The sequence below is a fragment of the Onychomys torridus genome, chromosome 1, assembly GCF_903995425.1.
Source record: "Onychomys torridus chromosome 1, mOncTor1.1, whole genome shotgun sequence".
Lineage (NCBI taxonomy): Eukaryota > Metazoa > Chordata > Mammalia > Rodentia > Cricetidae > Onychomys > Onychomys torridus.
The window spans coordinates 42,253,660-42,266,612 of NC_050443.1; the positions used below are offsets into that span (position 1 = coordinate 42,253,660).

The window sequence follows — 12,953 nt, forward strand, 5'->3', positions numbered from 1 at the left end:
TCAATCTGGAGCCTGGAAAGCTGAGGCTAATGTGTCGGTGGGTTGATATCTTATAATCTTTCTCTGTTTGGCTTGTGGCTGGCCAGCTTGTCCCCATGTCTTCCCGTTGCATCCCTCTGTGTATGTGTATCCTAATCTCTTCTTAGAAGGTCACCAGTCAGATTGTGTTGGAGACTGTCCTAATGACCTCACTTAATTTCTTTCTTAAAGACCCTGTCATATCTTGAGGTCCTGGAGATTGAGACTTCAACACATAGATTCTAGGGACAACATAGTTGGGTTTATAACCAAGAAGCAGGTGTTGATGGCAGCTTGGGCTCTCCTCTTGAGCATCTTTGTAACTGAGTTACATGCCTGTGTGTTCTACTGTTGATGAGAGCACTCAGCCCCAGAAGTTCAGGGCAGCCCAGCAGCTACTAAGTACTGGGCCCACTGGGTGATCTCTTCTCCAGTCTTCCTTCCACCTTTGATATGGGCTCTTTTCTCACAGGAGTGTGTCTGTGCTCCCACATCAGCTGCCTATTCATGCAACCATGATCCTTACATAGGCCAGTTCAACCTCTGGTGATAAGTTCTCTTCCCAGTTGGTTTGATTTGAAGACATACTCTAGGAGTCAAGAGTATTGCTCACTTGTAAGTTGCACTTGCCTAGCATTTTGAAGACCTGGCTTTAATCCCCAGTATAACACACACAGAGATACACACACAGGAAGTGTATTTGAGAGAGAGACAGGCAGAGACAGAGAGAGTGAAGGACAATCCTTAGATCCTCAGTACCATGGAAGTTATTATAGAAGTCTTCACTGTGAATACCATAGATTTTTAAGTCCCTTATATTAAAAAAATAGCATAATGTTTGCTTATTAACTATAGTAACTCTAAGTGATATGACCTATAAAAACAGTACAGTGTAAATAGTTGTTTTTGTATTTTACAGGAGATGACAAGAAAAACAAATCTATCTGTTCACTACAGACATTTCGTCATCCCCAGTGTCACCCACCTGTAGCTGGTTGAATCTGCAGGTGCAAAGCTAACAGATATGGAGGGCTGGAGGTAGTTGCATATCATATCAAAGAAGGTTGAATCTGAAATGCTGTTCTTGTTTTTGCTGAGTTCATCTTGTTCCTAGAAAGCATGACAGGTGATTATTCTTCACAGCTGCCCAGAGAAGTCTTTTCTATGTCCAGCTGTCCCTAGAGAAACAGCCACATGAGAGATAGAGCATAGGAGTTTTCTCCCTGGGACGGTAATGAGGCAAGGCTTTGTCTGTAGCTGTCCAGTCTCTCTCTCTCTCTCTCTCTCTCTCTCTCTCTCTCTCTCTCTCTCTCTCTCTCTCTCTCTCGTTTTTCGAGACAGGGTTTCTCTGTGTAGCTTTGCGCCTTTCCTGGAACTCACTTGGTAGCCCAGGCTGGCCTCGAACTCACAGAGATCCGTCTGCCTCTGCCTCCTAAGTGCTGGGATTATAGGTGTGCGCCACCACCACCTGGCTGTGTCCAGTCTCTTAATGCTTAGCTTCAGTCTTGAGCCTCTGTGTTGGATTTGCTGGTGTGAGCCATCAGCACAGGGATGATTGGATAGTCCCTTGAGTGTCCCTTTCTACATGCTCTGCAGAAAAACTGGCACTGTGGTGATTTATGTTAATTACCATAAATTTAAATGCAGCAAGCATTTTAGTCTTGATTTTGTTTAGAGTCTCTTCTTCAATGGAAAATGTATTTATGTCTGCAGCTCACGTGTGTCTCTCTGTAAGAGCATTGCCAAGCAGAGGCATTTGGAGTGAGGGTGGGGAGAAGGATGCCTATGGTGGGTATGGGAAGGTGGCAGGTGGCTCATATATTGGGCTTCTGGGTCTGTCCCAGCATAGTGCTAATGTAAACTCAGTTGGCCAGCACTGGTCACTGGGCCAAGAGGATACGTTTTAAAGTAAATGGCTTCAACTTGGACATGACTTCTGGATCTGTACAGCACTGAAACAATTTGCACCATGCATAGGTTGAAATGCACCTCAAATTGAATATGTTAATATCTTAATAACTTTATAAAAATAGATGTAAAGTGTTACCAAAATTAGGGTTGAAGAGGTGGCTCAGTGGATAAGAGAACTGGTAAACATGAGGACCCGAGTTCAAATCCCTAGCACCCATGTAAAAATCAGGTGTGAGCACACATAGCTGTGACACTAGTGCTGGGGGCAGAGGCTGAGAACACAAACAGTATGAGAGCTGCATGTGCTGAAAGACAAGCTCTAGGTTCAGTGACAGACCCCGTCTTAAGGAAATAAGACTGAGTGATAGAGCAGGATACCTCATGTCCTCCTCTGGCCTCTGTGTTGGTACCTATACACATACGTTGGCATACATGCATGTATCACAAGCACAGACACAGATACACACACACACACACACACACACACACACACACACACACACACACACACTGTTGTCTAAATTCATGCCATCCGTTCTCAAGGCATTTGTGTTTTGTGATAACTGAACAGTGTTAGCATTTCTGGCACAGTAGATGTAAGAGCAGTCACCCAGCAAGACTTGTCAGCTTACCTCTGCAGTCAATCCCCAGTTAGTCCCATGCAAAGCAGATAAATAGCAGCTCGTCTGGACTTCTTCTGTGTTGTGTGTTCAGTTACTAGCTAACTGAGCAGCTTCCTCTCAGCTGCTGTGGAGACCCACAAGGACAAGAACCTATGCTGGAGCCTTCTGGACCCTTCCCTGTCCAGCAGCCACGTTTCCCTGGGTCTTTCTGGAAGTACTTGTGCAGCCCTGTGACATGCAATGGTCCATGTTCCTCCACAGCATCCACAGCAATGGGGAGAAGGCTGGACTGCATAAGGAAAACCTGCTGCTTCGAGGGTGCACCATCAGGAACACAGAAGCAGTGGCTGGCATTGTCATCTACGCAGGTAGGCACACGCTAAACCTTAGAATGTGTGCTACCGCACTGTGCTGGATGCTCCCGAGTTTTCTACACCCATTTTAGAAAACTGGGTAATTTAGAAAAACAGAAAAGTGTAAAAACCAGGATTGTTAATTAATAGTACCTCAATCCAATAGAGTTTTTGGTGGTTTTTTTTTTTTTTTTAATTTTTAGCATATTTCTTTCCATTCATTTCACAGTTGTTATAATGGCCTATTCATTCTGCATCTTATTTTGACCAAAGTTCTTAGAGAGCTGTAATCCACCACAATTGCTTTGTGGGATCCAGTCATTGGCTCCTGTCTTTAGGAGACTGGTACTCCATACCCCTCCATCCTCCTCTCCAGGACATGAAACCAAAGCCCTGCTGAACAATAGTGGGCCCCGCTACAAGCGCAGCCAGCTTGAGAGGCAGATGAACTGTGATGTCCTCTGGTGTGTCCTTCTCCTCGTTTGTATGTCTCTATTTTCAGCGGTTGGTAAGTCTCCAAAGATGAGTCCCCAGGGAAGTAGACTGCTGGACAGTCTACAGGCAACATGGGGGAGGCTATCCTGATTCCACTAGACCTAGCACAAGGTCAAACACACCATTTTCACTGACTTGGATTCCAGGAGTGTCTGCATCAGCATCAGTGTGGCCACATTGAAGTGAAGGAGCTACGCAGAGTAATGCTCCTTTCCAAGTTAAAGACTGCTTGGATGGAGGATGAATCCCATCATGTTAGAAGTAATGAATCCAGGGATGAGTCAGCAATAGTGATGAACCAAGCTTACAATAGGAGAGGCACACATATACCAATGTGGCTGTATGAAAAGAGAAAACAATGATTTGTATCCTAAAGGCAAGAGAAAACAATGATTTGTATCCTAAAGGGGCCCAAACGTTTTACATAAGCTTCACAAGAATGTGTTTTGAGGCTCCAGGGATTGGCTTCTGCCTTGTCTCTGCTCAGCTGGCAGCATGTACCAGATAGGTATAACATGGTCTTGAAGTGTGGTCTCAAGAGGTTTTAAAGACAGAGCCACATATGACACCAAAAGGTTTCTGTAACCAGAGAGGTGTGAGACTTAGTTCAGGAAGTAGCATGTATAACCCTAAAGTCTGATCTCCAAGAAAGAACCATGTTGGCAGTATTGAGGTCCTCCTGCTTTTTAACCAAGCAGCTCATGACTCTGTTTTTGTGGCACCCAAATGCTAAAATCCTTCTTCCAGCACACAGGCAATTTCTATATAATGACCAGTGTGGTGCCATTCACCATCATCAACAGGAAACCTTGAGGTGTGCTCGGTGGCTTGCTAAGTTGTTCAGGTTGGCCTAGGATGTTTGATCCTCCTACCATAGCTTCCCAAGTGATGTGATTACAGGTGTGTGGTACCACACACAGTTTAAGAAACTCTCAATGTGAGCAAAACATGAAGCGTGCACTCTTCCCAGCTCTGTACCCGTGGGTCCGAGAATACTATGTGCTATGCTTTCTTCTATGGCAAAGAAAGCTGGTAAACCAAACATAACCGTGTACAGTGACAGTCTTAAATTTGTCTTAATTTTCCCAAGCAGCACTCCTTCTTTCCTTTCCTGTCAGATGAATGATGCCTCTCTTTGAACACGTACAGGACATGGACTGTGGGTACGGCGCTATCAAGAGAAAAAAGCACTGTTTGATGTTCCTGAGTCTGATGGCAGCTCTTTATCCCCAGCCACCGCTGCGGTTTACTCATTTTTGACAATGATAATAGTTCTGCAGGTAACAATACTAAGTACTATGTGGTAATTACTCTGCTTTCCTCGCGGGAATTCAAAAGTCTTGCTAAGAATTTCCTCGAAACTTTGCATCTTGAAGAATCACAAATACATGTTGCCTTTTGTTCCTTTGGTGATTTTCAAGTTGACGCTCTCCTTTGCTTTTTCTTAAAGTGATGCTTGAGCATTGAGTTTTTGCCAAAGTTTCCTTATTTTATTATTGGTATTATTACCATTATCATAATTATTAGCCTGTGATTGAAGAAAGGGCCTCACACATGCTAGGGAAAAGTGTCTAACCGTTAGACTATATATACCCTTAGTTCTATTTACTGTTTTAAAATTTTTTTTATCTGGGAGTAATTTTTAGATTTACTGAAAAATTTCAGACACCAATGGAGAACATCCACATGAATCCCTCACTACTTTCCCAGGCACAAGTATGTTATATTGATGTTGTACTCCATAAAAACTAGGAAACCAACACGAACACTTTGCTATGAGCCAAACTCCAAGCTACTTCATTCACAGCATCTCTGCAGATGAGGCTCTCTCCTGGGATTGCACGTGGATCAGCATTGGTTTTCAGTAGCAGTAGTGTGCATTCAAGCACCTCCTTGTCTGCAACTGAGAGGCAGCACCCGGGAAGGTCTGTTAAAGAGGAAGGATAAGCCCAGAGCTCTAAGGGGGCAGTGAGGGTCACCACCAACCCCTCTGAGAACAGAGTAACCAGAGGATATGTCCAGCCTTGCCCGAGAAATCACTGCCTCTTATCACAAGTGCTTCCTACAGTGAGAAAACAGTCTCATTTAACATTCCAGAGTAGTCTTTATTGTAAATGCAGATTTTGTTCTAGCCTTGAGTTAGGATAATATTTGATGTCTTATTAGCATAATTAATTTACCAAGAGAACGCAGTTAGTCATAATGTAATATTCCGGGCTCATAAATGTTAGTTCAGTGCTGTGATTCTACAAATAAACACTCGTTTCCAGAAGGTTAGTCTTGAATGATCGAACCATAACTGGGTACTCTTCTCAAGCCGTCTTCCCTTTGCTCTCTATTGCACAAGATCACAAAAATCGACCTGCAAGACATAAAAGCAGCCACTGGAACAACTGTTTTCATTTCATGGCTGCCCCCTAGACTGGACACATCCCTGGGTGATGGACAGCTCCTGTCACCAGGGCCCAGGGGAAACCTGAGGGAGAGTGCTGCTGTGGTTAGAGGTGACTTTGCTCATGAGTACTCTGACTGTGCCTCTCTTCTTCTCTCCTCTCTTCCTTTCCTAGCCCCTCTCAAGCACAACTTAGTCTCCAGGCCATCGTTGTCCTTCCAGACATAGGAGTGGATTTCCGCTCTGCAATCGCACCAGCCTAGGCTATTCTAGTTTAAGCTCTTTGCCAGTACTCTAATCCTTTTCCAATAGTGACTTTAAGCCAACCCATTTAAGCTCTTAAAGGTACAGTACAGCTCCTGCTTCCTTGGTCATTTGTCCTTTGATTTGAGTCAATTGGATTAACTCCACTGCTTTCTGGTCCTCCTAGTCATTCATTCTGTGTGCCTTTGTCTTCTAGGTTTTGATCCCGATTTCCTTATATGTTTCCATTGAAATTGTTAAGGTGTGCCAAGTATACTTCATTAACCAAGATATAGAACTGTATGATGAAGAGACAGATTCACAGCTGCAGTGCCGAGCTCTGAACATCACAGAAGACTTAGGGCAGATACAATACATCTTCTCAGACAAGACTGGCACTTTAACTGAGAACAAGATGGTCTTTCGAAGATGCACTGTATCTGGCATAGAATATTCTCATGATGCCAATGGTGAGTGTGAGGACAGAGGCCTCCAGTCTGGGCTGGATGAGAAAGCGGCTCTCTCCAATGCTGCATGGGCAGGAGGGAGGAGAAACCGTCCACAAGTTACAGGACTTGCTGGTTTTCAAGGAAGGATAAATCCTTGGCAATCACTTGGGAGCCTGGTGCTATTTATAGAGTGAGCTGACATTGCCCTGCTCGATGCTGTGTCTGGAATGATACGCATCTGTTTTGGCTCATTTTTCTGTCAGGCAAGCGCAGCAGCCGGGCAGAGCACCCTTGGAGTGCTAGTTTCCGCAGTGCCTTTACTTTGTCCCACAGAGGGACAGAGAGATTTTTCTGTGGTCACTCAGCTCTCTTCCAGCTATCAGCTGAGAATTCTCAGATGGGCAGTGTGTACTTTATGCTGCATTCTTAGCCTTGGAACACAGTGTCCATTGGAGCCTGAGAGAAATGAGTCTCTTCACTTCTGGTTACTCAGGCAGCCCCGCCTCTTGTCTCTGCTTTCCTTATCCTTTGCTGCCTCCTTCCTTGCTAAAGGAAGACTCAGGGAAAGCCATCAGCTTTCTAAACCCCTTGCCCAGAGAAAAAAACATGATGAGGATGCCTGCAAAACAGCCATATTTCTAGAGTAATAGCAATGTTAAAGCCCTCTTGCTTTGCAAACAGAATTCCCTTCTTTCCAATAAGCATAACAGAGTGAAGGGTGAAAGGGGGGGGGGCAGTGAATGACCACATCTGTAGCTGCTGAGCTGCCTCTCCAGCACCTAAGAATTACCTTGATGGCCAGTGTCTTCTTCTGCATACAGAAGACTTAGGAATATGCCTGTTCTTTAACATTTTATTTGCACCCCAAATAAACGGCTACTGGTGTTTTCCATGCCTTTACCCATGTGCCCTGTCTATTCTCCTAACCTGATTCCCCTGTCCATACCTCACACTGTAACCCTCTTGCCTACCCATCCCCTTTCCTACTGCTCAGCTTTGTGACTGGAGACTACTCCCAGGCATTGTGTTTACAGCAGCCTGTAAAGCTGGAACTCAGTTTCAGATAGCCACGAGCAGGTTTGAGATCTCTTGCACAGCAGTGCCTTAAGTCAATGCTAATGTTTCCTCTTGGTGAGGTGATGGATATATTAATTAGCTTCATGTGCATGAATAGTACACGTTATACATATATGAGAACAAAACTTCTATACCCTATAGATATGTACCGTTCTGATTTGTCAATCAAAGATAATATTAATAGCACAATTAACAAAATAAAGTTGCAATCAGAGACTCCATAGGACAGAATCATAGAAGTCAAATGCTAAAGGGTTCTGTCACCTCCAGAGGACACAATAAAGCATTTGAGGAATGAAACAATCTTCATGTATCTTCATGACATGAAGTGCAGAAGTGCCAGCACTGGATACATATCATCTTCAGTTGGTTCAGCCCATGGGTTGACACTCACTGTGAATACAAATCTGAACAGTGGGCCCCGGCTCACATGCCAGAGCCAGCCACAGAGACTATGGGCCTATTCTTCTCTCACTTCACGGCCCGATAACTTACAGCTAGCTGGCTGCAGGCCTAGGACTGGGCTTCTCTGAGGCCGCTAAAGTCACAAACAACCTCAGTCCACAGTACAACAGCAGTGGCTCCTGCCTGGCTCCACAGCCTCAGAGAGAAGGAAGGGGCCTGAGGGTTACAGGTTGTCTGTCTCCAAGCTGGAGCCAACTCAACACATGGTGCCAGAAAGTGGGCACAATTACATGCCCAGATTTTGCTCCTCCCTGCCATCCAGCTAGCACACTGGGACTTATGTCACCAGAAAACAGATGGGATATTGGCATCCTGCTGTGGAGAAGTACTTAGCTTGATGACAGTGGCAGGTGACTTCTTCCTTATCCCTGTTTTTCTCATTGCCGAAGGAAGGCCTGATGATTAATAGAACAGAATTGCTCATAGGGCTGACTGCAGGGGACCCACCCCCACCTCTTTCCTCAGGGATAAGAGATTTAGATAGAAATACAGAGGGGAGAGAGACAGACAGAAACACAGAATAGTCTCGGGAGGGCCTGGATCCTAATCCAGCAGCCCCTTCTGATTCTTCTAAAGGGCTTTTTAAAGGAATGGCAAGGGGTGGAACAAAAGACCTCCCGTTAGTTCAGCCAAGTGCAGACCCTTCCAAACACCTGGTAACCATGCTCATGGTCAATCCATCTCCTTTATGCAGCCCTGCCGGGTAAAGCAAGCTCAGATCTCACTAGGAAACCTCTGTGGGCTCCCACAGCTGACTAATAATACCACAGGCACCCTCTTCTTTGGGCATCTCTCCAAAGTCCACTGATATTAGGCTGCCCTAATGCTTCTGCCAAGTGCCATGCTGGCATTTGAACTTCTGGCTAAATACTTGGTTTGAAGGAGTAATCCTGCAGAGGTTCCTTGTTGCTCACCCATAACTCAGAGAGTCACCCTAACCTGGCAAACCTGGGAAGATTTTTTGAGAGCCACTGGCAAGAAACCGTGGTGTGAGCTCCACTTCATGCCATTTTTCCAAGCACTCATGTGGATGTGGGGATCCTAACAGGGTAGTGGTTCCCATTGACTGAAGCTTAGGACCACAGTCAAGACCCTTGTGGACAGAGCCTTATTGGCTGAGCCCAGTCCTAGCTGCATGTAGCCACCTGTGCAGTCTCACGGGAGTGAACCTTGCTGATCTACAGCACTTCACAGTCCAGGGGAACAGGGAGACAGCTCCCTCACCCACATGGTCACGTGCAAGACAGCTACAGTGGAACATAGCCTCCATTTCACATGGAGAATGCCCTGGCCACCCCGGGGCAGGGAATCTTTCCAGGAACCCTGTTGTGTTGGCAGGCCTGCAGTCTGCCCTGCCTTTTACCAGACCCAAACATATCTAAGCTATACTGGAAGAGAAGACCAGTTGGGAGTCCACAGTGTAGCCACTGTGCCAAGCTTTGGAATCCCTTGGACCTGGGTGCCACCTTCGTCTTCCTTCTCCTGGGCTGTAGAACCTTAATAAGTTCCTTAAGTTCTCTGACGTGGGACTTGGTGTTCCTACCTGTGGAAGATTCTGACATTAAACACTATGTTAAAGCCAAAAAGTTCCGCTTTCTTCGGGTGTGCCCACTCAGGAAGTTCGTGGAGAGTGCAGGTAAGTAGGGATGTGGCAGGAACTTTCTAAAGCCCCTCATCAGTGAAACAGTCACTAAGTACAGCCTTACCATTAGAGAGTGAGGATGGGGTGTCCCCTGGGACAGACGATCATAGAACCTCCAACACCCTGAATTGATGAAGTCTCCCCCATGATGTCTTATACTGTGTTCCTGTCCCCATAGCCCAGCGACTGGCCAGGTACCAAGAGGCAGACTCAGAAGAGGAGGAAGTGGTGCCCAAGGTGGGCACAGTAACCCACCGTGGCAGCACTGGGAGCCATCAGAGCATCCGAATGAATCACAAGAGCCCAAGTATCAAATCCCACCGGCGCTCAGGCAGTCGGGTTGAGGCCAAGAGAGCCAGTATGAGGTCTAAGCACACTGCCTTCAGCAGCCCCATGGTGAGTACAGGCCGTGTGTGGCCCTCCTGGAGGGATGGCAGCCTGTCATCCTGCTTCCTTCCCACTCTCCATTGTCTCTGATAATCAAAATTCTCTCTTTTTAATCACTCAGATAAGCTCAGGCTTGGCTGTGCTCCACAAGCAGAAGCTCTCTGGCCAACCCCTCTCTCTACCATTGTATCTTTCTTAAAACACTTATTTTGCCTCTTTGCCATGGTGTCTGCTGCTGGGTGGTTGCCAAGAGAGCCACCTAAAGAGGGTGACAAAGAGGAAGCCTAGCCAAATGAAATGAACAAAACATCGGAACAAGATGACATGTGTGAAAAGGCAGAGCCAATTACCTGCCCCATAAAGTTTTAATTAGATGAGCACAAAGCAGATTTCTCTCTTGTCTTGTCAGTGGCGAATGTGTTTATGGACCACTGTCATTAGGCAGAGAAATTTCTAGAAGTGAGTAACAGGCCCTGACAAGATCCTTTGACTTCTGCAGTGTTTTCAGAACAGACAGGAAATTATTTGTGCTCATTTGGGATGGTCTTATTCTTTTAACACTTTTAGACCCATATAGAAGCTACCATTTAAGTACAGGAATCTAGAATTGTGGATGTTAATCTTTGGGTTCATATCTGTCACGTGGAAAAGAAGGAAGGCTCTGGGAGGGAAGAGGAAGACTTCTTTGGAACATGTTTTCCTTCCAGCATTCTGTAATATATATCAAGGAATGTTCAAGCTTTCTGACCTAGCAATTTAGTCCCTCAGTCAATAATTACTATAACAAGTTTACCAATATGTTACTCATCCTAGCAGGATGATGAAAGTTAAATATGTAGTGAGAAAGGGTACACAGATAATTACGGTATGTCCATCTACTTTGAGGATTTTTCCCCCTCAAGACAGGGTTTCTTTGTGTAGTTTTGGTGCCTGTTCTGGATCTTGTTCCATAGACCAGGCTGGCCTCGAACTCACAGAGATCCAGAGATCCACTTAGCTCTGCCTCCCGAGTGATGGGCTTTGAGAGAAAACTGTCAATTTTCATATAAAACATATTGATTATGTAAAATATTTTAATTAGTTAAATGTAAAGAGGTGATGTCTCAAGGGAATGTAGAAACATGATTTTCAAAAGGCAGATGTTTTCTTGAGGGGCACTGAAATAAACAGACTGCTTGAATTTTTCTAGACTAATAGTATATCTTATTTTTATCTCCTAAGAAGTATATTCACATATAATAATAATATGTCCATTTATTTAACTTTGTAAGTATTTTATACAATTGAAGTTACATATAATCTACAATTGCAAAATGATATGTCTATAATGCAGTAAAATTCTATTCATACCTTGTAATAAATTCAAGTGTACTTAAATAGTTAAGTACCAAAGCACTTGGCAGGTTACTGGGTCACACTCACTATGCAGCTCTATTTTCTTCGCAGGAGAAAGACATTACTCCTGACCCCAAGCTGTTGGAGAAGGTGAGCGAGTGTGACAGGTGCCTCGCCATTTCAAGGCACCAGGAGCAGCCTCTGGCCCACCTCTCACCCGAGCTCTCTGACGTTTTTGACTTCTTCATTGCCCTTACCATCTGCAATACAGTAGTTGTCACATCTCCAGATCAGCCACGACAAAAGGCAAGTTCTGCAATATCCATGAGACCCCAAAGTGTCCTTGACTCTCTCTGAGGCCTGCATTGTGACTCTTGGCTGAAGGTAGTAAGCATGCTTCACTTTCCTGCAGGAAGATGCTCATGGGTGGTACCTCAGGCTTAGTGGGATGCAACAGGGACAAAGTGGCCATCAAGCTGCAGTAGGTGCAGGGACAGTTTGTCAGATACGTTTTGAGCTCAGAATGGAAAGGGTATACACAGAGACCATGTGTAGACACATGACTTTGAGAAGCCCTACTTCCGCTGGCTCTTCAGACCCTGCTGACCTTGGGCAGGGTCAGAAGGATGGTTAGCCAGTGACTTTGCCAGAGTCTCAGGCTTCCAGAATCATGTAAGAGGGATGATAAAGATGGCTGGGGAACAGATTCTGGGACAAGATTTATGAACTTTCAATCCTCACTCGAAGCTTTAGACATGTTATTCTCATTACTGTGCTCGGATATGTCATCTGGCCCATAGAGCAGTGGTGAGGATTTATGGGAAGGGCTCAGAGTCAAGTTTGGGTACACAGACAATATAAGGTGATAGTAATAAATACATTTATCATTGTCCCCCAAGGTGAAGTGGATGAGAGCGATTCAGTCAGAGATTATTTAGGGTTTTGGAAACAGCAGTACCCAAGTTGTAGTTTGCTTTGGGCTAGCATTAAGATTCTCTTTGGAGAGCGGTTTACATGAAAACGGCTCCTATGTAACACAAGTGTTCCTCGGAGAATTGTCCTCATGAGTCAGGCAGCCTAATGGATGCCTGTGAGCCACGTTGTTCATATCAGGCAAGAAATGGATGGAAATGTTGTTCATGGCTGAGTGTGTGCCTCAGACCTTCCCTCCACCAGCCTTCTGACTCAGCTCTTCCAGCAGCTTCTACTGGTGTGTTAATGTGGGGTGAGCAAGATGTGGACCAATGCTCCCACTCTGGCAGTATATCAGAAAGCATTTGCTACTTAGCTATGCTCTTAATTCTTGGTGATTCAATCTGTGAGGCCCCACAGGACCTGGAAGATCCCAAGTGGGCAGTTCTGTACAGTCCAGACCACAAGTATGTACTGCCAGCTCCGAGCAGAAGCTGATTCCTACTGTGCTACAAGCTTCCTAAACATCCCTCACCTGGCCTTGTGAACTTTTATCACAAAGCAATAAAGCCCTCTGCCATGCACATCCCTGGAGAGCTGAGTGTTTCCTAGGTTACCCTCTGCCTGAGAGATAAAAGCAATACAGCAGTT

The 12,953-nt window shown here is 45.2% G+C and overlaps 1 protein-coding gene across 1 annotated transcript in view; it reads left to right on the forward strand.

Moving 5' to 3' along the window:
- Atp10a (ATPase phospholipid transporting 10A (putative)) overlaps positions 1-12,953 on the forward strand; it is a 168,318-nt gene that overhangs the window by 122,616 nt on the left and 32,749 nt on the right. The window contains 6 exon segments of the mRNA XM_036191110.1: positions 2,814-2,920; positions 3,282-3,413; positions 4,550-4,680; positions 6,253-6,505; positions 9,847-10,064; positions 11,502-11,696. Coding sequence (XP_036047003.1) covers positions 2,814-2,920; positions 3,282-3,413; positions 4,550-4,680; positions 6,253-6,505; positions 9,847-10,064; positions 11,502-11,696 — 1,036 coding nt within the window.